This window comes from Branchiostoma floridae, chromosome 9 (genome assembly GCF_000003815.2).
Source record: "Branchiostoma floridae strain S238N-H82 chromosome 9, Bfl_VNyyK, whole genome shotgun sequence".
Classification (NCBI taxonomy): Eukaryota; Metazoa; Chordata; class Leptocardii; order Amphioxiformes; family Branchiostomatidae; genus Branchiostoma; species Branchiostoma floridae.
Window position 1 is genome coordinate 3,050,650 of NC_049987.1, and position 23,000 is coordinate 3,073,649.

The window sequence follows — 23,000 nt, forward strand, 5'->3', positions numbered from 1 at the left end:
ATCAGCTAAGAGTAGGAGTATGACAGTTTGTAAATCTAGCATACAACTCCAACTCCAGGGTCCAGACATGTCCATTATAAAGGTGTTATAAATGTGTGGGATGTGTGTGCCATGTGTGCTTGTTTGTGTTCAGCTAAGGGACAATGTACTAGTACAATTGACTACATGTGTGTGACAATAATCTGAAACTTGAAGTTGAAACTGACAGCACCAATACTATCAAAATAGGCCTAGGGTCTACATGGGGGTCTTGATTATGCTTTATTTAATAGATAAAGGCTGACAACACATGAAAGTTAAATTTTCATTTTGATTCAGTGAGCTAGAATTTTACAATCAAGGATGTTGTGTGAACCATATGATAGATTGCACATACAAGCACCAGATGCGGAGGCAGAAGCAGGACATTTTGTAGTTTGAATGGAGGGACATGGTATTGAAGGACATATTGTTGACCAAATTTTCACCAAATCCACCAAATATTATGAAATTATTATATGCTGCGTATATTTCCTAGATGTATTTCAAGCAGCAAATTTTGCTGGTAGACATCTTTACTAGTATCAGTGGGAAAATACAGCACACAAGAGTCTCAGCTTTATTTGCTCCCGAACATTCCCCACCTTCCCGCTCAGCCATCATTGAAATTTGAATCTTTTGTGGAAGGGTGGTGGTTACAGCCTGCTGGGCACCATATCATCAATACTACTGGGGCTCCTTACACTCACTGCCCTTACTTAACTGGCCCTCCTTACACTCACTGCCCTGCAAAAAGTTGATTTTTTAGCAACGAGTGTAAGGCACTGATGGTACCTGGTCTAGAGAGATGGAGATGCAATTGAGATTGACTCTAAATGTGTTCTTGACATCAGCTTATATACCAAAGTACCTGAATCATAATGATAATAATTTGTATTTGGGATCACTGTTTTTCCTGCATACCTGCACTGGTGATCATTAAAGTTTTTTAAACTAAAAAGTTCCACTGCACACACAACGGTTGTCAACGTATAAGTTATAGTATATGTTGTACATGCCTTTAAGTTTGCTGGGATTTAATTTCGTGGTAGCAGGGAAAAGGACATTTCGCTGTGGTTTAAAGTTCGCTGTAGCACCATGCCATGAAAAAATGTTTGCGGTGGTTTTAAATTCGCGGTGAAGTGGCCACCACAAAAACCGAAAACATAAATCCACCGCGAACATTTCTGCATTTACAGGTAAGGGGCAGGTAAACAAATTAGAAATACTACATTCTGCATATTGTAAATTGTAGCTGATATATCTTTCATATAGACTAACCAATAGAATCTAAAGACTTTTTTTAAGTTAATAATCTTGTCAATTTCTCAACAACAAAAAAGTCACAGTGCATACGTAACATAAGTACTAAATATTATAACCGTAACAAATTATATGACACATAATACTGACGGTCTAGTTTATATATGGGAGCTTACTTTAATTAAAACAATGTTTATCTGCAGTGACATCTTCACGGCGATCATTATAAGGAAAACAAGAGTTCAATTCTAGAGACACAGCCACACTGTGCATTAATTGTGATGATGATGTAAACGTTATAACTCACCTGTAAGGCTGGAACCGGGAGCGTTTCGTTGACAGCCGTAATTGTACGCCGAGATTTTCTGGTTACCGCTGTGAATCTACCTCGTGCCACCAAGCAACTATCAAAACTATGGCTCCTATCAGTATCAATGTGGTGTTATCTTCACAGATGCTAACCATGATCTTTTGAAAAATTATATAAACGACCGTTGTACGGGTACTAATGCTTTTACATCGCACATAAGGCTACATCTAGCCTGGTATCCATCCGGGAAGAACAGAAGAGACTCGGGACAGTGCTCGGGAGCTATGATACGGAGAGAACAGGAGCTATATACGGCTGGATACCGGGCTATCGCTACGAAAAGGCCGCCATTTTGATCATGCTGATCAGCTGGTCTGCTCGACTCCCATCACGCATTGCGCGGCAGCTCCCTCTTAATCTACCACCGACAACTCTCGTTAATGACAGCGATCTGGAACATTGGATCGTAATCTATACCCGACACTATCGCCTAATAATTTCCCATTTTTAACGACAAGAAACGCTAATGACAACAGAATGGGGTGTATCTAGACAGTTTTCGGAAGATAAAAGATTTGAATTTGTTCTTCTGTCCGCCCTTCAAAACGCCGCACCATCATATTGGACCCTTTGGCCTTAAGTCTAAAATCGGTCTCACTCATTGTTTCCCTGCAGTATACATGTCTCTTTACATGAATAACGACAAACACAGCTTACACTCCATACTTTAAAACAGGTGAAAAGCATGCAAAGTCTTATGGACAACTATCAGCAAGGTATCAAAAGGCAAGCATGTTAAAAAACGTATTCATTTTCCCACTATGGCATCTAAGTAAGTGTACTAAAGTTACAGCTTGTGACTTACTGGTGAGGCGGGGAAATACAAAAAGTATCCAAAATTATATATGAAATAATTTTGAAATTATTTATGCAACCTAATTAAGGAATTTTTATGCCCTTCTTAATACACATATCATATGCTAGAAGATAGACTATTAGGTTGTAAAAATGCCTAAAACTTTCTCATTATGTCAAAGCCTTAGTAATGTACTTAACTATGATTTTTTCAAACTGTCAAGTTAGCGTAAACGCTTCAAAATGTGTATATGCCTACGTTTACATCTTTCAATATGAAAACACACTGTTTCGACGGCTTAATGACAAACAGCTGTCTGCAAAATATGAGCCGAATCGATGCTTGTCCTATGTCACCAATTGGGCATGTGCTTATCTAGTTATCTAGTGCAAGTAAACATAGGTTGGTGACAAGCGATTAAGAACACAATCAACTTTTCAATCAAACTATGAACCTTAGATAGAATGGTGACTGCGACAGAGAGGCAGTACAAAGGTGCGTTTTGGGGGCAATACCAGCTTGCTAGGAGGAGTATAATATACAACATGTATTATTATGACATCATTAACAGTAATCGCATTGTTACCCAGAGACGATAAGTATACAATATAAACTTTTGTAGATCATATTTTTGTTGTTTCTGCAACAATTTCAAGGTGTTACATATCAATTGAAAGCGTATGTGATTTTCTTTCCTATCATATAATACCCATTTTGATTGTGAACTTATTGAATGAGCACCAGCCTTGCTTGCGTGAATGGGTCACACAAGAAAATTGTCGAAACTTCCCTCCATGTGTTCAAAACGGCATATATCCTGATGGTAGGGGCGAGGGTGTCAATGATTCAAGCAATCATTTTTTATGTTATGTTTGGTATACAAAACATCCAAGCTTATTTTTAGCACATTTGAGTAGAGTACATTTGCGCTTTTGGTTGTTGGATGGCCGAATCAAAGTGTGGAGGCGGCAAGGAGAAACACCACGATGACTGTTACACGGATAGAGTAGCAGTGATTGGTGGTAGAGGCAGGGTCATGGTGGGGGCGATATATTGTAAAATAAACAAGGTTCGTTATCATCTAAGGCTGCATGTCATATATATAGGGTGAGATATATGGACACCGTTCTTAATTCAAGAACCCGCAGCCATATCTCAATATCTATCGTACGGGGGTCTGGCCAGATGACTGTAGAAAGGTTCTCGAGTAATGGAGGGAGAACCTACAATCAATGGTCACTCAGACCCCAGGTAGCTACAACGCACCACAGTTGGTCAACAAACTATTAAAGTAGCGAATCATAACATAGAGACAGCTCAAAGGTGTATTGAGTAATTTTCCAAAATAACGGCAGGATTTTGTTTATCACTACAAGCTGTGTATGCAGGGGTGCATTTTGTCTCCTGTTGATCATGCTGCTGTTCGATAGGTAGGATCTTAGCCCACTATTTGGGCTACCGAGAAAAAGGCCTGTATGCCCAGCAGACTAAGCTTCTTAACAAGGTCTAGCTCAGTTGACTTGTGTAGGCTCTGAAAACAGTCAGGCGTCCAGGCAAAATGCAATGGGGAAAATGAAGGTCACATACAACAATATTTCGACTACTTACCGCAGCTGTGCTATGTGGCCTTCACGGTGCAGCTTTTCAGTTCCCTAGTATCGATTGCACCGACTCCTTTGACAAACAACTGATATACTAAATATTGTCAGCCTACATGTAACAAAGGTAACCTGTGATAACGATGTCGTGTAATCATCAGACAATATGTATGAACTCTGTCCTCGGGGGCGTTCACTACTGTCTGGGTCTCGTCACGTGTGCTATTAACAGACTCTACATATAACAGAACGATCTTTGCATAATAATTTACCTGAATAGTTGTCAATATAACAAAATGACGTTCAGACTAATAAGAATGATACTCATGTACTAGTAACTTCGAAGTTTGTGGGGTAATTTTCTAGACGTGCTATGGTCGTGGCGGTTGAGTGACGGATAGTCCATTGGGCAGTTTTAGTCCCTTAGCGGATTGTTACCTTCATAAAGCTATAGATACTCTCTTGAGTGATGGATGATGTATGGGAAAATATTAAAAACCACTGGATAGACTGCAACAGTATTTGGTAGATGGGGTGATTTCGTCAGTGTAGGTCGATTTTAGGGCCTCCTGGTGGTTGACGTTGGTACTGCAGCAACATTTCTTCAAATATCTTTTGTCCGGGACGGGCTGCAGTGCCAATTTTTAGGTGGAGGATAGGTGTTGCATATCCCACTGGAGTTGTTTGATTACTCGGCACCTATGTGCTATTTCATCTGTTTTCCCTTGACTTGTCGTAACACTGACGTTAGGCGCATTTGCGTTTCTGGCCCAGATGAGCAGGTTATTGGAAGTCGCAACGTTTTCCATCGACTAAAATCAATGTAAATTGCCTTTTAAAACTATATGAGCAGACGCTGCCGCTATTAATCCGGATAAAACAAAACATCGCCTTTGCAACCGGCGCATTGCCGTTCGTTGATGCCAGTTGTTATCTATATGTGACTCTAAACTAAACATTACCAATGTGTTACTATATGTGATATTACTGGGGGAACATCTACTTCTTTTTTTTGTTTTACGTTTTTAGAATATTGTACATTTGTAATATGATACAATATACAACAAACTATCATCGACTCAGTTTTTTTCAATTAACAATTTTATTCAAGAAACTTTGCCGCTGTCGTTAGCGTTATCTAGAAGGCACCACGGGGAGGTGGCAGGCGGACTTCGCCCTCCAAAACATACAATATTTACAGCGTATATACAATATGTACAGCCAGGGGGAGGGGGCTCAGTATGTGAATAGTCACACACGTACTGGCTCTCTCGTGGTCTATGGACACACTGGTTCACTGGTTCGGAATGGCTGCACAGTAGGGCTCTGCAATCATAGCAGGGAGGAATTTGTGGAAGCCCTCCAGACTGTTAGTCCCGCTTACCGTTGTGAAGTAAGGGAGCTGGAGGCCATTCTTTGTCGCATACTTCATGATGGTGTACATGGATCTGTCAGCTAGATCTGGTATGCAATCAATATGCTTCTGCCTAAATTCTCTCTATGGTTTGAACAGAGGAATCTGGTTATCGTCCAGTCCAGCAGTGCCATTCAGCGTGTTGATAACAAAATTGATTCTTGCGAATGTTTCTTGTGCACAACTGTGACTCTGCGCACCTAGCGTTTCAGCTGTTCCTTGGTAACGAGTGTTTCCATCAAATCCACATTGGTCAGATAGGCTAACCTGTTCGGCAAACCTGCCCTAATCCTGCCTTTTTGTATCTAGCCATTATGCAAGCTTCTCTGTCGACTCTTCACAAGTGAGAGCACTCCCGGGAAGCTTGCTGACCCCTTTCGTATGCCACGTTTGTACACCATTCCGTTGTGCCCTTCCCTTCCCCGGGCAGCTTCTTCCAGATCTGTAAAACACAGGACCACACAATATGTAGAAGCTGTTCATTAGGCAATACACAATGTATGCATATACATTGTGTAGTACAGATACCTTTTAGATCGAATTGACTTTCAGGACTTTACAAAACACAATCTCCATATGCGGGTCAATTCAGGAGAAAGTTGGGCTGTGCAGGTATTTCTGGTTATATGTTGTTAAAATTCACTGTTCAGATTTATCAAATGTACTGAATAAAGGATGTAAGTTATGTATTAAAAAGGAATTTGTCGTCTAAATGGGTCAATTTGGGTAGGCTATATCATAATAATTATAATAATGACCCACTTGTTCCTCGGTATATATAACGTTATATGGTGTCATACCACCTGTCCTTTGCTATAACCAGCTCAAAAAGCCACCTCGTTCGCTTCGCTCACTCGGTGGTTTTATTCGGTGGTCATAGCAAAGGCCCAGGCGTTGTGACACCATATACAATTCGGGGCGGGTCATTAACCCTTGATTAACTCACCTTCCTGAAGGGCTGTTTCTCCCTCATAAATGCTTGTGGCACAAACAGGGCCATGGAGGACCTGGCAACCTTCTGGACTGCCTTTGCCTCTTCTGTCGGTACCAGCTTTGATACACAAGGCTGGAAAGAGACGATCCGGCATGGCGGGCCCCTCCCCCGTCGTTTCTCCCGTTGTTGACGTTCGGATTCCTTGTGCAAACAAAAACAAAGAACAAGCAGGAACAATCTCGTTCCAAGTCAATTTCAATGGCGCCAACTTCATGGAAACAGTAGAGAAATAGGTGGAGTTGACGCCGAGATATCGAAAGGTTTCTGTAACTTAGCAGACGACACGAGCCCCCCTCCCTCCAACCTGCACGGCTTTGTTAACATCAAGTTTACGCTGCCGTAGATGGAAAACTAAAGTATGCAACGAAACGTCACTACATTCGATACATGAACATTTTTTGAGGGCTTCGATTTCTTGAAAACAAAATACAATCCGCTTTTATATCAAAGTCGAGATTTGCTACACGAAGCTAGTGAGGTAACCCTCCAGTTTACGTAGTACACCATGTACACGTATCGTTGTTTACATCAACTTTACGCCCTCATCGCGGAATATCTACTGCATGGAATCGAACGTTACTGATGTCACACCATCTACATTTTCGTAGGTTACTTTTTATGGAGACAGAATTCAAATCGGTCAAGGTTAAGCCGAGAAATATACAAAGTCCCGTGACAAGCTTGGGCGCCCCCCTCCCCCCTATAGTATAACGTTAACATTACACGTACCGACAGACTTTCTCGTCCATTTTCCGTCTTACCAGACCATCCAAATTTACAAGGCATTATCCTTACCTCCTTCCAACTCAAATTCGGCCGTTGGTTTGTCGGTCTTTGTCGACTTTGAGGCAGAAATGCTCCAAAACACTCTCGCTTGGCGAGCAGCTACCAGTCGAGTAATGGCGGACAGCCAGCAGAATTTAAAGCTTGACCTCCCGCGCGTTGACGTAAGCTGGACGACCGGCCAATGGGAAGCTAGGAAAGCTGGACTCAAAGCTAGACTCGCGACCAATGAGAAATCTGGAAAGCTAGACTGCATTGTGCTGAAAACAGTTTTGCGGGGGTGGAACGTACGGTAGTGCAATGCAGTCTAGCTTTTTGTCCATTCGTTTCTGTGTATCCTAGCGATTTAAATACATGTATGTTTCTAAATCTAACCAATGTGGTACTATATATGACTTTTCATCATCATCACCATCATGACTTTCAACTGGGCATTACTGTGGGAACATCTATTTCTCTTTTATTTCACGTTTTAGAAGATTGTAATATGACATAACGTTAATATAGAACTATTTCATATTTTTATTACAGACTCAGTATCTTTCAATTAAACCGGCTGGTAAAACTATATAAAGACCAGATAATATAAACTAGAGTTCGGCGACCTCATACCTCCATGAATATTTAGAGCTTTTGTTAATTTCATGCAAATGACTCAACATTAACATGATTTATGCATGGTGTTGTTCATCATTGGATAACGTACAGTACACATGTCACAAGTAAAATTCCCAATTCAGATCATTAATCATTAAGTTGTTTTGCAATTTTTGCATAAATTATGCAAATAAGTTCCTCATTTGCATATTTGATATCTGCATAATGTTCCAACAATTATAATTAACCAGTGTTACCTTTATCGAAGTCCAGTTATTGCAAACAATGGAATTAAACAATTTCCTCATTAATTATGCAAAATAAGTCCTCATCTGCATAAAATGCATATCATTATGAACATCTCTGCCCAAGCTACCTGCATACCTAAAATGCAGGCAATCCGTCGTTCCTTTCTGCAGTTATCCTCTTTGGAGTGTCTTGACAAAAACGCCCCTGCAGTTCCACAATTAAATGTTAGGGAACTGAAACTTGCCCCACTTTGTCATGACGCTAAAAGCTATCTGCCACCCAAATGTCACGACCATATCACATCCGGAACAAGAGATACATTGAAAAAACTGCTATGATAGAATATTCTCATTAATTATGCAAATGTAATCCTACTTTGCATAATTAGTATCTTATCTTGTACAACATTGTCTAAGGTGCCTACATACCAAAAATAATGAAAATCCGTTGTTCCCTTCTTGAGTTATCCTCGTCAGAAGTTTTTGACAAAAATGCCCCTGCTATCCCAAAACTAGACGATAGGGGGCCCAAACTTATGTCATTTCTTCCTGAGCACAAGAGCTGTCTAATACTAAAAAATCGTGACCGTTCAGAACACCGAGATAGCAAAACCGGAAGTTGCGCTGCACTACCAAGGGGAATCGCTAGGGGGTCCAAAATCTAATCACTTCCAGCTTTCATCAGACACTACTAACACACCAAGAATGAAACCAATCCACCCAGCCGTTCATGAGTTATTTTGTTTACACACACACACACACACAGACAGACAGACAAACGCGGGGTAAAATATAACCTCCATGACATTTCATGGAGGTAACTATGGCCTTCAGTATGCTACAGGCACCCGTGCAGTTAACATCAGTGGTGGCCTGGCAGAGAAAGTTTACCAAGTACAAGTTACTCTTCAAATCATGTTTGAAATCTAGAGACAACAGATAAGAAATTGAAGTAATACTACACATAAAGAAGTTTGCTTGAAGAATATCAAGTAATGAGAACACCAGGTTGCTATTCAGTGTGAGACATCGACTGGCAGTTATATGTACAGTTCTCCAGAGCATAGGTCTATATTGGATTCTTACTATAAGTCAAGTATTACAAGTCATGTTCCTACACACACAACTCATGAGAGCTATAAGCTGTGAGGAAGACATTTTCAAGTTCGAAATGTACATGTAGATGCAAATATATGCTTTGATACAATTTTGACAAGGCTCATTTGAAATTTGAAGAAAGTTGTTTTTCCAAGGAACTGCAGATACTATTATCTTATTCATGATCTTATCTAATTGAAACCTTGCATTATGTAACTTTGTTACTTACTTTGGGTCATTCTGTATGATTTGATAATGTTCCTATGAAAACCAGTACTTTGAACCAGTACAGTATTTGAATCAGTGACCAGTAATATGCTAATCTGTCTCTGACCGTTGTTTCTAGCTGGTAGACAGTCTGGGGTGTTTATGAGTTCATGTGGTTATGGGGGTCAATCCACCATTCACACTGCTGGACAAGTCACAGTGGGAGCACTTCCTTATTGTTCTTACCCTGGGTAAGAAATCCGCCGGTTTAAGAATTTTTTTCAAGAGACTTTGCCGCTGCCGTTAGCATTACCCAGAAGGCACCACGGGGAGGTGGCAGTCGGACTTTGCCCTCCAAAATATACATTTACAGTGTATATACAATATTAACAGTGTATATACAATATGTACAGTGCATACTCAATATGTACAGTGTATACACATTATGTACAGTGTAAACACAATATGTACAGTGTATATACAATATTTACATGTTTTATGGTAAATGTCCAATATGGACTACACACAACAAAGTTGATGCTACTTACAGATTGCACAATCCAGAGGAAAGTGACTCAATAGGGGCAACCTACAGTTTGTCAACCAACAAGCTGGCTTCTTCCTCTTCCCAGAAGAAGGGGGGAGCGGGTTTGAGTACTTGCCAAAAGTCAACACTACCTGGCCGTGGTACTGCACTTGCTGTGCAGAATACTGGCGACAGCGTCCCTTGGCTGCAACAACATAAAACTTCCGATTTTCATTTCTGAAATACAGAAACTGTTAACAGAAAATCTAGCATACATTTCCATAATAAAACATTATATACCTTTCACATTGCAATCGCAGGTGTAAGTGCTTGTTATTTTGTATTCGCTCACCTTCTTGAAGGGCTGTTTTTTCCTCCATAAATTCCTGCGGCACCGACGGCGACGGGTAGGACCTGGGAACCTTCTTGGCTGCCTTTGCCTCTTCTGTTGGAGCCAGCTGACTTTGCTGTCTGTGTGTCTGCACACTGACATCCTTGATACACAAGGCTGGCATGAGGGGATCCGCCATGATGCCCCCCTCCCCCGTCGGTTGTCCCCTGTCCTTTTGTTGAGCTCAAATCCTAGCAAGCAAAACTATTGCACAGAAAGGGGCAGGAACAATTTCATTTCGATGGCGTCAACTTCATGGAAACAGTAGAGAAATAGTCAGGTAGAGGCGAAGCCAAAATGACGGAAGGTTTCTGTAACTTAGCAGACGACACGACCCCCCCCTCCCCCTCCCTCCAACCGGCATGTCTTTGTTTACATCAACTTTACGCCATCACCAATTCAAAACTAAAGAATGACATAAAACGTGACTGCTGTCGTTATACCTCCATTTTATGTCCTTTAATTGTGTGGAGACAGAATTCAAATCAGTGAAGGTTAAACCGAGATATGTCCAAATTCCTGCGAGAACCTAGCGAGAACCTCCCCTGCTAGTAGCCGCGGGCGACTGTAGGTCTATCTATCGCTATGCTCTCGACCTACAGTCGCGGACTTGAACGTTGAACGAAACAGAAAAATCGCCGAATAAACGAGCCGCTGCACTAATCCTCGGATCTCTGGGTGTCCCTCACTTCCTAACAGCCTTACCTAGCCAGCCGGAGCGTTTTCCGGCTCAAAAACCCCCTTCGCTAGCCGCGCCGGGACTAAATCCACTCCGAATGCACTGTATACACACTCCGGGCGGCCATCTTGAACAAAACTAATAGAAACTGACGTCACGATCATGAGGGCGGGGCTTAGCCGGCGCGCCGAATCAGCCGCGCGAATAAGAAACTACTTTTCTGATAAGCCATTCCTATGGTGGGAAAGTTCATCATCAAGTTGTAAAGTTCCTGGAATTTCAAATAAACCATATTTAAGCAGAATAACAAATTGGAAAGGGTCTTAGATATTTCTTCAATGAATTCAACATGTTTCTTTTAAACAAGTCACAAACAATAAAATATGAAACACTTTTGTCTCAAAATCACAATGGAATATTACACAGGAATGAATGGTATGGCAAATATGACACCACTTTCACTTTTACTCACTTTGATGCTGTCACCATGGAGAGTTGCCATTGATTTTACTTTCTCAGTTTCTGCTCTCATTTCTTTTTGTTTCATTCATTGTTATAATAAACATGGAAGAAATTTTCAGCTCTTTCCAACTCCCTTATGAGTTGAAAAATGAGCAGAAGAGAGTTATGTGCGCACTGGCACATCAGCAGCATGTCTTTGCACTTTTGCCCACTGGCTTTGGCAAAAGCGACTGCTTCGGTCTGTTTGGAAAGCTGATGAACAAAGTAGGTGGTTTCATATCTCAGAAATACTGGGGTTTAGATAATCATCACCATCATCGTCAACCAAAGTTAGACCCATTGGTGCACATCATGTGTTAATTACTGTATATAGTAAATATGAAGAACATACAAACAAGTAACAATTGTACAACTATTTAATAGCTTTGCCAGTATCATCATCCAATGAGATGAGATTTTTTAATACTTTGCATTCAATTATTACTCTATGATGATGAGTAACAAAATCATGCCTAATAAATCTTATGGAAATGATAATTCTCAAAAGAAGAGCAATAAGAAACCCCAATGCTGACACTGCCTGTGACTTGAATGACATTACTGCACTTCACTATTGTGGTAGAAACCCTCGAAAACAATGGTTCTTTGTCTTAAAGCTACATCCTGGAAAGCGTCACTTGACGGTGGTCGTGAGTCCACTCAAGGCCCTCATGCTGGACCAGGTCCAGCGGTGGACCAGCATGGGGATCACTGCAGCAGCAGTGATAAGTGGCATGACAGCAGAAACTACACAGAGTGAGTTTACAATGTTGAACTGTAAATAGTTGGTCATTGGAATCATTTGACAACTGTTGTCAAATTACATATTATCCAATATTGTTACAGCCTAAGCTGGTAAAGTAAACTTGAACCACATAAGAAAACATAATACTCAGCATTGGTCACCATTGATATTATGATATTTATTTATACATAAGGTGCTGCACCATAAAACATACATAATATATATGAACTTGTGCATCACTATCATAATGGTGACATTACTTTCATACCTTCAACCAAAGATATTTAACTTCTAATGTCTCATCCAACATTATGGTGAACTAAATGGTATTGAAATTGCCATTTATTTAATAGTCATAATGTAACACACAGTTTTAATTAGTACAGTATTGTATCAAAAAGAGTCTTAATGCTTTACTATCTCACTTGCACTCAGATGTTCTAGATGGGAACATTGAGCTGGTGTTCATGTCCCCAGAGACTATGTCACAAAAACTGTGGTGGACCTGGCTGAGGGACAGAAGCAAGGACATCTGCCTCTTGGCTCTAGATGAAGTCCACTGCCTGACCACCTGGTGGGATGAAGTTTAATGTTTTTCTTTTTTCCAGCAATTTTTAGTCATATCTAAATGATGTAAGGATCCAAAAATGGTGCACCCCCACCAATGTAGTAGAATATCCCAATGACCCCAGAGGTCAGGTAGAACTAATCCACACCTGACAAGTAGTTTACATATTTAGAGCATGACTATGTCTGAGTCTCTCTTCCTTGGTCAACCTTGGGATGAGCAACAAGGTAGGACATAATAAATACATCCAAGTTACTCTAACATTACACTAGTATTATTTAGAGGGTCTAACTAGGGTCTAACATGTTACAAGTGATGACAGAATGGTCTAATATCCTGATATCAGAGGCAAATACAGGGTGGGGGGAGTTAATCTCTCTAGAGTTAACTAATTCATTATGACATTATTCCATATTGTAATGGTGCTAAATCTTGCTATGTGTAATACAGGGGAACATCATTCCGGGAGGAGTATCGTAAGGTACCAAGCGTCAGGGGTGTGCTCAACTGCCCTGTGCTGATGCTGACAGCCACGGCTACAGAGGCTATGGTGGATGAGATAATAGCCGATCTACATCTATCAAATGTGGAAGTGGTGTCTGTTCTGCCAAACAGGTACACAATGTTATTGAATGTAGCAATTTTTTGACATGTTAGTGACTTATAACTTAAGCCTGCACAAAGTGACCTGTGAGCGCTTTTCTACTAGTACTGTTGCTTAGTTCTGGAGTTGTGTGTTTCACTCACACCTGTAGTATGGGTTACCTTATTAACATGCTTCCACGAGACATGCAGTGAGTCTTTTGACAACATGCACAATATACATCATTATCTTTAACAGACCCAACATTCACCTTCAAGTGAGAAGAGCCACCAGTGACCTAAGTGAGGAGCTGGGCTGGCTGGTAAGCCACCTGAAGAAGGGGGGCAAGGATGCAGGGAGGACACTGATCTACTGCAGGTAAATTGTCAAACATTATGCTGTACCTCCTATCCATCAAGTTCTGTACATTTATCACACATAATATACATTCAAAGTTTTGTTGAACAAATCATGGTGCTGTGTAAATATTCCACAAACTGTTCAGAAATCAAACCTGAGACAAATATTCCTTGTTTTAACTTATGATCTACAGGACCATCAACACGGTGTATCAAGTATGGGGATGGCTCATGAAACAGCTGGGGACCTCTGCCTGGACTGAGGAGCCCCACACCGTTAGGAATAGGATAGTTGATATGTACCATGGTCAGACTGATGATCAGTCGCAAAAAAGAGAACTGGAGGGCTTCACCCAAAGTGATAGCTGCCTCAGATGTGTAGTAGCGACAAATGCTTTTGGGATGGGTGTTCAGGTAGATGATGTCCGCTATGTAATTCACTGGGGACCATCAAAAGACGTATTGTCCTATTGGCAAGAAGTTGGAAGATGTGCGCGTGATGGGCAGGATGGGCATGCTATCATGTACGTGTTCCCTCATTCGCTAAACGCTAAGTTCATTAATGCAGACATGATCACACTAGTTCGCAACTGTACAGGAAACAAGTGCATTAGGAAACAGGTACTGGAGCATTTGTTCGTGAAAGGCATGGACAGAAGTGGTCTTGCTACAGCATGTAATCTTGAGCATGGATGTTGTAGCAATTGTGATGATACATGTAAATCATAGGTTTAAACAATAGAGTCCCTTCTAGTCTATTGGCCACTGCTCTTGGCAATGTCTGCCCACAAGTCCATCTCCTTTGCCAACTGCCTCAACTTTCCACCCATCTTTTCAGGCTGCCTGATTCTTGAGTTGTATGTGTAATCCTCAAAGCCAGTGTGTTGGCGGCCTGGCAGGTACGCAAACAGTCCATCACCCTTGAAGTCAGACACGAACCTGTCGATGTCTGCCTGGTATCTGCCATCGTGGCTGAACGTTGATGCATGGGTGATGTACGACCCCAGTCCAGCCGCCGTGAAGACTCTGTCCAACTCACGTCCAAAGGGGCCGCTCATTTCGGCACACCTTTGGACCTGGGTGTCGGTGTATTGACCCCTAGAGTGCTTCAACATGTCTGAAAAGATGACCATAACACATCAATTGTACAAATGTGTCACATATTTTATTCTTCATACCTGTGCAGATATTTTGTTGGAAGAAAAGTTAAGACAGTGGGCAAAAAATATGATGTACAATCAGAAAATTTCAGCAATTTCCCAACTTAATCATAATTGTACTTAGATCTTTTCTTGGTCATACCACTGACTTAATGGAATATATGGGAAGACAAAAACAAAACATTTAAAAACCTTTAAAGTCGTTGTTTAGGAACTCGTTGACAAGGTCAAGGCCGATGTTGCTGCCTGGACCCCCCTTCAAGTTTGCCACCCGGTTCCATGTAAGGTCGTGCCTCAACCTCTCGGGCAGGAACCCTCCTATTCCTTTAACAGTGGATAAAGATGACCATTCAAATGATTAGCAAACAGCATACTATATGTACTTTATATGCTGTCACAGACTACCACATTGGGCTGTACCATGTGAGTACATGTACCTTGTAGTACTTGGACAAGACTTTATTGAGGGTGAAGTTTTAATTGAAACATTTCTGCCTCAGTCAGTGACATGTGTTGTCTTTCTCAGCACTCTTGGAAGCAGTTGATGGCAATGCCAAAGCAGTAAATGCCTGAAGGATGAGGTGATGTAATCATTATCTATATTGCATATGTGTAAACAAAGCTTGGCATCATGACTAACTGCATGTATGCATGTTGTATTCTGTTGCAATAATCAATTGATACAGATACTCTGATGCATGTCAGGAAAAAACATGACTGAAAAACTCTATATTATTCATCGCAGTACTTTTGAATTTAAGTTAACTGTGATAATTTGTGTTACTGTGTTGTGTTAGGTTGTGTTAATCTTTCATAAATGTATTGTGATGTAGTCAAACCTGTGAGCATCTGATGGCCTATGATGAAGTATTTGTAGTGGCGTTTGTTCCAGAATGACACCATGTCCATCTGCCATGTCTGGATCATGGCAGGCCCATCTCCTTCTCTCACGCAGTCTCTGCGAACAAGATGGCACAAGCCTTCCCACATGAGAGCCTTACTGTAGCATTGTACTTTGTCTTCAGACATAGCCCCTTGGAGGCAGTCATCCGAACAGTACCATTGATCTGCATTAAAAATAGTGGGAAAGGTATCGGTAAGAACATCTACTTGTTATCAGGAGAAGGAGAGTTGAGTTTAAAAGTAGTAAGTAGCAAGTAGTATTAGCCACTGTAGTAGTAGTGTAGTAGTAGTTTGTAGTTTTACCATTTAACACCAGGTATCCATTGTAACCACAATGCATGCTAATACCAAGGAAATAAAAGAGAAATGGCCTCTGAGTGTACATTTGACACATGGTGTACTTTGACTATTCACTACATTAGATACAATTACTTAGAAAAATGTTATGGTAAAAGTTAAGTACAAATATCCACATTTGCATTGTTGCTATTCTTGTTAATTAAATTACCTTCAAAATCTGTGCCACACAGGCAGTCGCTGTGATACCACTCATCGTGGAGACATTTGTCTCCAAGGTGGCACTGCACCATCTCCCCACCTTTCCTCTGGTGGCACATACAGTAAATGTATGTACCATCATCTGCACAGGACTGGCTGCAGTACCAGTCGTCGTGGGGGGCAGCTTGCAGCTCTGCACAGCTGAGGTGGTACCAGCTTTGCTTGCAGACTGCGCTGCAACACTTGACCATTGTTTCATCCTTGTCTGCAGAATTAATAGGAAGCCAAATTCAATTCAGATGATTACTCATCAGACTCCTATTAGCAATGACTTTCCATAAATGGCAACCTTAAAAGGTGTTCTAAGTGAAATAAAGATCTGAATTTAAACCTCAGAAATTGAACAGAACAAGTTTATAGAACAGTAAAACTTGTTACTGTACAGTGTATCAAAAAGGAAGAAATGTCAATAATATCGTATGGAAGATATACTGTAAATGCAGAAATGTTCGCGGTGGATTAATTTTCGCGGTGACCACTTCACCGCGAATTTAAAACCACCGCGAACATTTTTCTACTATAGTATTAGACTGCATGGTGTTACCGCAAAATTAAAACCACCGCAAAAAGTCATTTTTCCCGCTAACGCGAAATTAAATCCCCGCGAACTTAAATGCATTTACAGTATATTGTGCACATTGGGCAAAAAAATTACTTGATGAACTTCTCATACCCTCCATACAGCTGCAGTATGGGAAGATCTCTTCCGTGTCATCCCTGTCTGCCTGCGATGCTGTGGCAGCTAGCATGATGTCCTCTGCCTCAGGTGGCTGCCAACAGAAGTCCACAATCTTCTGGGAGAGGTTGGTGACCCACTTGAGCTTGGTGGCGTTGGTCGAACTTGTTGGGAAGTCTGCAGGGGTGTCCTGCAAGTTGCCCATGTTGCAGATGTCTACAGCCAGCAGACATATGTATGCACATGTGGCAAACTGGGAAGAAAATAGTTTCCCTGGGTCAGTAGGTACATTCCCCTGCTGCCTAAAAAGACAACTGAGCATTGTGCTTTGTAGTGCAAAAATAAATTATATTTGAACACCTTTAAAAAAAACAACTATTCCAAATTGTTATGAAAGATACAGATTAAAAATATGGTATTTCACAAGCAGTAAGCTTAAATATTGGTACCATTTTTTTTACCCAGGCTTGGTGAAGGATTATCTCACAGATGCATTGATATTATATTAGATTATAATAATCGAGAAAAATGACTTAATTTATCTGATTTTTATAATTCTGTACCTCAATCATGTCCCAAACGTGCTGCACATTATCTTGTACATTCTTCTTCAACGATCTGTGGCTGAAGTAGGCCTTGAGTTGAGAAAGAGTCCCTCTGCATGCCTCACTCTTGTGATCGAATAGCTCGTCCATGGTATCCTGCACAATTAAGATATTTACAAAATTGCCAAAGTACATAAAAAGGCCAGTGTTGGATGCACGACTTAGGGAAAAGAGATAAATGTTTCCCTTTTAGTTGTATTTGTATTACAAGTTAGTGTAAATATAATTAACATTCATCTAACTTTTGAAATCTAACTTCTGAACTAATACATGTCTGGGATAAATGAATCACAATTATAACGCTTTTCTACTTAACTAGCTGAGTTTGGTTACATTTAAGACTGATTCTAAACCCCAAACAGCATGACCAAATATGGCAAAACAGGTAAGTTATTGCAATACAAATGAAATATGTATGGATTGTACTTATCCATTGTTGCATGGATTTAGACATGACGGGAAAAGTCCATTTTTGAGTTACCATTTAACATTTGGAGATGAGATTTTTGCTCACCTGGAGGAGAAGAATCTCCCTGTGAAATTCCTGCGGGCCCTCCACGAGGCCTTCCAGCCGTGTTCTGGGAGTTTCACCGTTGCTGCGGGCTCTTTTGCTGTGTACCATCCTCTCGATGGAGAGGCCATCACCACAGCACAGTATGGGGAGGAGCTTGCCCTGTGGTGCCGGCACGTGGTTATGGAGCGTCTCCATAACCTGGATGACCCCCTCTGTTGATGAAGGGTTTGCCTCCACAACACCCAGGTTGACCTGAAAAATGGAGCAATCCTATAGTCAATGCCACCGCTAAATTAGCTGAAAACCCAGATGCACCTGGGTCTAATGCCAAGAGATGACTCTGCAGGCCTATTAGAGTATGGGTGTAAACAAACAACACACTGTAATTAAAGCAGATAGCCACACATGTGATATTGATTATATTACCACAATATGGCATTTTATTGACATACAAAGGGATTCATCATGGATGTTTTTGTCATTTGACCTTTAGTTTGTGTAAATTTTTATTGTTTCATCATCAACGTTTCAGCTTATCTGTTTCATAGCAACTGTAGATTTGAGTAAAAGTAACTTTTTTGAAGCAATCAGATCATATTGTGTTATCTTCTAGAATGTTCATCTTTGCCAACACATTGTACTTACAACATTGCTCTTTTCTTTCATCTCCCTTGAATGTTGATGTGGGATGTGCCGGTTCACCTTTCCCTTCAAGCACTCAAACGGGGGTATGTTGTCCACCAGAATCCTGCTGACTACTGTCACCATTCTGGATCTTACTGATGTAAATACCTGTACAAATGGTAAGTAAAAGATCCCATTGTCAGCCTGATAGTAAATCTACTGTAGAAATAGATAATGGAGTGCTGAGAGGTAGTGACAGGTTACTACATTTCCACAGTGTCATCAACACTAATGTTCATTTCCATCTGGGTTACAATTGTTACAATACAGTTATTTTAGTTGTTAGAAAAGGTGGACATACCTCTGGTGCAGGTAAGATGGAGTGAGGATCCACCTCAACAGCCCTCAAAGTCCCTGGTGTGTCAGCCAGTGGGAAGGGAACTTTGTTCTGGTGGGCAAAGCACAATGCCCACATCAGGAATGTGTTCTGATGTTCTGTGCTGTGGTGCTTTGCATGAGCATCAATCTAGGAAATATAAGAAGTTTGAAAAATGAATTACTGGTACAGTATCAGATGTAAATGAATATTATGTATTGACTCAAATAGCTTACAGCTTACATGTAGGTCTCTGAAGTTGAGTTGTTTGTTCTATTTCTAAATTACTACTTAATTTCTGCACACCTGCACATTGTCCCAAGTTAAGGAGTAGCCCTTTGCTCTTGGTGGTGCTTCTTCAAATGACAGCCGTCTTCTGGCACCAACCGCAGTTTTCTGGTGAATGACAAGTTGATATGCGTAAGAAGGTGTAGCAGTAACATTTTCTTATTCTTCATTTAGACCATGAATGTGTGAAACATGAAACATGGTACTGGTACCACTTATAAAGCTAGGTCACAAATTATACATGAATAAACATGGTATGTAAGTAAGGTTGAAATGATGAGGATAGAAATTCTGAATCAGGATATTATTATTGATCAAGGTTGCAGTTATTCACCTCTGCTTCTTGTTTCCAGACCTTGACCTCGCTGTCATGTCCAAGGCGGAGGCGGTCAACTTGACTCCTTGCGGCTTGCACGGACTGTGATACTCCCAGGGAGTTCAGTGTGGCAAACACCTTCTGTGGGCAGCCTTGTTTCCACAGCTGAACACCCATGCAGGCCTGCGGGAACCTGACTCGCTTGTTTGAGTACAGGGCCACAGAGAGGATGAGCCCAGTCCTCCTTTCCACTGTCTCTTTGTCTTCAGACCTTTATGTTAGAAAAGATATGAATGTTACCTGTTAGAAATGATAGTTGATACAAGTGAATATGCATTGCTCAAACAATTTTTTCTGTATACCTGCACAGGTGCAGGTAACATTGGAAATTACCTGCATCAGACAAATTTTACTTTAACCACTCTAGGAATTTAGGAAGTATAGGTCATGCTAAAATCTGTTTAGAAACCATTGCCATTATTTCTTTTCATACTTCATAGGTCACTGAGGTAACAGTACAATGCAGCCAGTAAAAGCCCATATCATTAAACATGTACAGTATATGTAACCCAGTACATGGACATGTGCAGGTGATGTCTACATGCACAGCTCAAATTTTACCTGCACTAACCTGCATATGCAGGCGGTATTTCAAGCCCTGATTGCAAATAAGCAGAATGCATTATGTGTTATGTATTGCAGAATTTACTTTGATGCAAATTAATTGTCGTAATCATTTCAAAGTAGAGGTTTTGTTTGATACTGCAGGAAGAACAATTAAAAATGACTTACATAGTGTTTATGTGAATACATTATACCTAAAGATGTCATTGTTACAAATGTCTCAGAAAAGCTTTCTTTGATTACTCTAAAAGCTCTGACATTCATCAAAGGCAACTTTTTGTGCAGCCAAGGTAACATGAAACTTAAAACTTGGTACCTACTTTGGAAACATGGCCTTCAACACTGCCATCAGAAGTGGGGCATGCCCTTCTGCCCATGTCAGGGTTTCCTGCCAAGAGAAAGCTGTGACATTGTCCAGTGTCACAGGCTTTCTCAATGGGCTGCTCTTGTCCCCATTGAGGTTCTTCCGCTGCAGATTTAATTGATAAAGATATTCATTAATTTAACAGAAAAAGACGCAGCAGTTTCTTATCAAGTGAAAGTTGTATTTAACAAGAAAATTCAGTGAACCCTTTGCCAGTAAAAGGATGACTGTACTTAAAAAAACATATGAAATGATATCATTTCTTTATGAGAGAATAGTACAAATGTATCAAGTTCATTTGATTCTATGAAGAAGATGTTAGAGAACAAAAATGAAAATTATATTATTTGGTATATTAAGTATATGTGTAAAGTTTTGTTCATCCTTCCTTGCTATGTATATTTCATATGCATAATGAAGGCAACTTTGTTCGGCTAAATTTTTTTATTTCCATGCTCACATCAGTTTTAAGATCTCCAGATGAAGGATGTCATCCATTAAATCAAATGCACACCAGGCCTTAGTGGACACAGCATTTATTTGAAAGTTGTTTTATCATACAAAAAGAAAGTTCTTCATTTTATCAACTTTTGTCAAAGATGCCAGGTGCAATAGGGAAACATATTATTCAATCCTCTTTGTGTTTTTCTATCTGTGCTTACCTCAGTAAGGATGGCCTCCTTACATGCTGTGATCATTTGCTGCTTGGTGGCAGGGTGCTGTAGCAGCAGCCGGAAAGCTTTCAGGTACTGCTTTCTTGCCAGCATCCTCACTGCATCTCCCACCTGCCCAGAGGACCCCATCAGACCTGAGCTTGATTGTATTCTCAAACTCTTTCTGACGGGGCTCTGGGGAGGACTTTTTGATGGGCTGTGTCTTGCTGACCATTTTCTCTTCCCCTTCCACTGCACTGTTTTGCTGTTCAGTTGTTGGATACAGGAGTAGCAGAGGAAGCAGCTTACAGATGGAGATGCAGCAAATACCTGCTTGTACGTCAGTGGCGAGGTTATGGTGGAAATCCTCTTCCTACTGTACCCTTTGGTACTTTTTATGAAGAGATTGCCACAATTGTGGCAACTCTCCATGGTGACAGCATCAATGTGAGTAAAAGTGAAAGTGGTGTCATATTTGCCATACCATTCATTCCTGTGTAATATTCCATTGTGATTTTGAGACAAAAGTGTTTCATACTTTGTTTGTGACTTGTTTTGAAAAAGAAACATGTTTAACTCATTGACAAAAATATCTAAGACCCTTTCCAACTTGTTATTCTGCTTAAATGCGGTTTATTTGAAATTCCAGGAACTTTCCAACTTTGAGACACCTGTTCCCCATAGGAATGGCTTATCAGAAAAGTAGTTTCTTATTCGCGCGGCTGATTCGGCGCGCCGGCTAAGCCCCGCCCTCATGATCGTGACGTCAGTTTCTATTAGTTTTGTTCAAGATGGCCGCCCGGAGTGTGTATACAGTGCATTCGGAGTGGATTTAGTCCCGGCGCGGCTAGCGAAGGGGGTTTTTGAGCCGGAAAACGCTCCGGCTGGCTAGGTAAGGCTGTTAGGAAGTGAGGGACACCCAGAGATCCGAGGATTAGTGCAGCGGCTGGTTTATTCGGCGATTTTTTGATTCCGTTCAATGTTGAAGTCTGCGACTGTTGGCCGGGAGCGTTAGTAGTATAAGCGATAATAGGCCAACAGTCGTCTCTGCGGCTACCCTGCTAGTAAGATGTTACGTGTACTTCGTTGTTTACATCAACTTTATTCCCCCACCGATCGAAAACTAGAGCATAGGGTACATTGTCACTAATGTCGTTACATTTGAACCTAAAGGACTTTTGTTCTGCGGAATCAAAATTCAATTTGGTCAAGTTTAAGCTGTGATATCTTAAAATTTCTGCGGTAACCTAGGTAGGGGCCCCTCCCCTCATGTGGGGCCATGCGTATTTATGGACCATTGTTTACATCGACTTTACGCGCCCATAGATAGAAAACTAAGGCATGCAGTAAAATGTGACTACTGTCGTTACATCTCTGTTTATGGGCTTTCTTTTGGTGGTAACAAAATTCAAATTGGTCAAGGTTACGCCGAGATATGACCAAATTCCGGGGGGAAGGTAGGTAGGGGCCCCTCCCCTTTTTTAACATCATATGTAGTTCACGTATCGGTAGACTTCCCTGTCTATTATCTACTTAAATTCTACCAAACAGCCCATCCAAATCTACGATACATCTTACTTACCTCCTTTCAACTGATTCCT

The 23,000-nt window shown here is 40.9% G+C and overlaps 2 protein-coding genes and 2 long non-coding RNA genes across 5 annotated transcripts in view; 2 read left to right on the forward strand and 2 right to left on the reverse strand.

Annotated features, from left to right (window-relative positions):
- Positions 1-9,846: 9,846 nt before the first annotated feature.
- LOC118423435 overlaps positions 9,847-23,000 on the reverse strand; it is a 14,020-nt gene continuing 866 nt past the window's right edge. The window contains exons 2-3 of the long non-coding RNA XR_004832050.1: positions 10,265-10,507; positions 9,847-10,117 (exon numbers count right to left, since the gene is read on the reverse strand). This is a non-coding gene — a long non-coding RNA (uncharacterized LOC118423435). The remainder of the gene's footprint in view (positions 10,118-10,264; positions 10,508-23,000) is intronic.
- LOC118423434 (Werner syndrome ATP-dependent helicase-like) lies at positions 11,844-14,506 on the forward strand. Of its 2 annotated transcripts, none has more exons than XM_035831587.1 (4): positions 11,844-12,802; positions 13,247-13,411; positions 13,638-13,757; positions 13,933-14,506. In XM_035831587.1, the coding sequence occupies exons 1-4, from the start codon at positions 12,696-12,698 to the stop codon at positions 14,465-14,467; spliced, it is 927 nt and encodes a 308-aa protein (XP_035687480.1). In that variant the 5' UTR covers positions 11,844-12,695; the 3' UTR covers positions 14,468-14,506. The 2 variants fall into 2 exon arrangements, with proteins under 2 accessions (XP_035687480.1, XP_035687481.1); XM_035831588.1 differs by having other exon boundaries at positions 11,849-13,023.
- LOC118423433 lies at positions 14,455-22,454 on the reverse strand. The gene is made up of 13 exons (XM_035831586.1): positions 21,409-22,454; positions 20,703-20,851; positions 19,777-20,029; positions 19,461-19,550; positions 19,140-19,304; positions 18,800-18,946; positions 18,155-18,406; positions 17,599-17,736; positions 17,033-17,288; positions 16,310-16,564; positions 15,738-15,965; positions 15,091-15,222; positions 14,455-14,855 (listed from the first exon to the last, which is right to left on the reverse strand). Exons 1-13 carry the CDS (start codon positions 21,967-21,969, stop codon positions 14,494-14,496), a joined length of 2,988 nt encoding a protein of 995 aa, XP_035687479.1. The 5' UTR covers positions 21,970-22,454; the 3' UTR covers positions 14,455-14,493.
- LOC118423436 lies at positions 15,244-16,456 on the forward strand. The gene is made up of 3 exons (XR_004832051.1): positions 15,244-15,479; positions 15,924-15,994; positions 16,332-16,456. It is a non-coding gene; the product is annotated as an uncharacterized LOC118423436 (long non-coding RNA).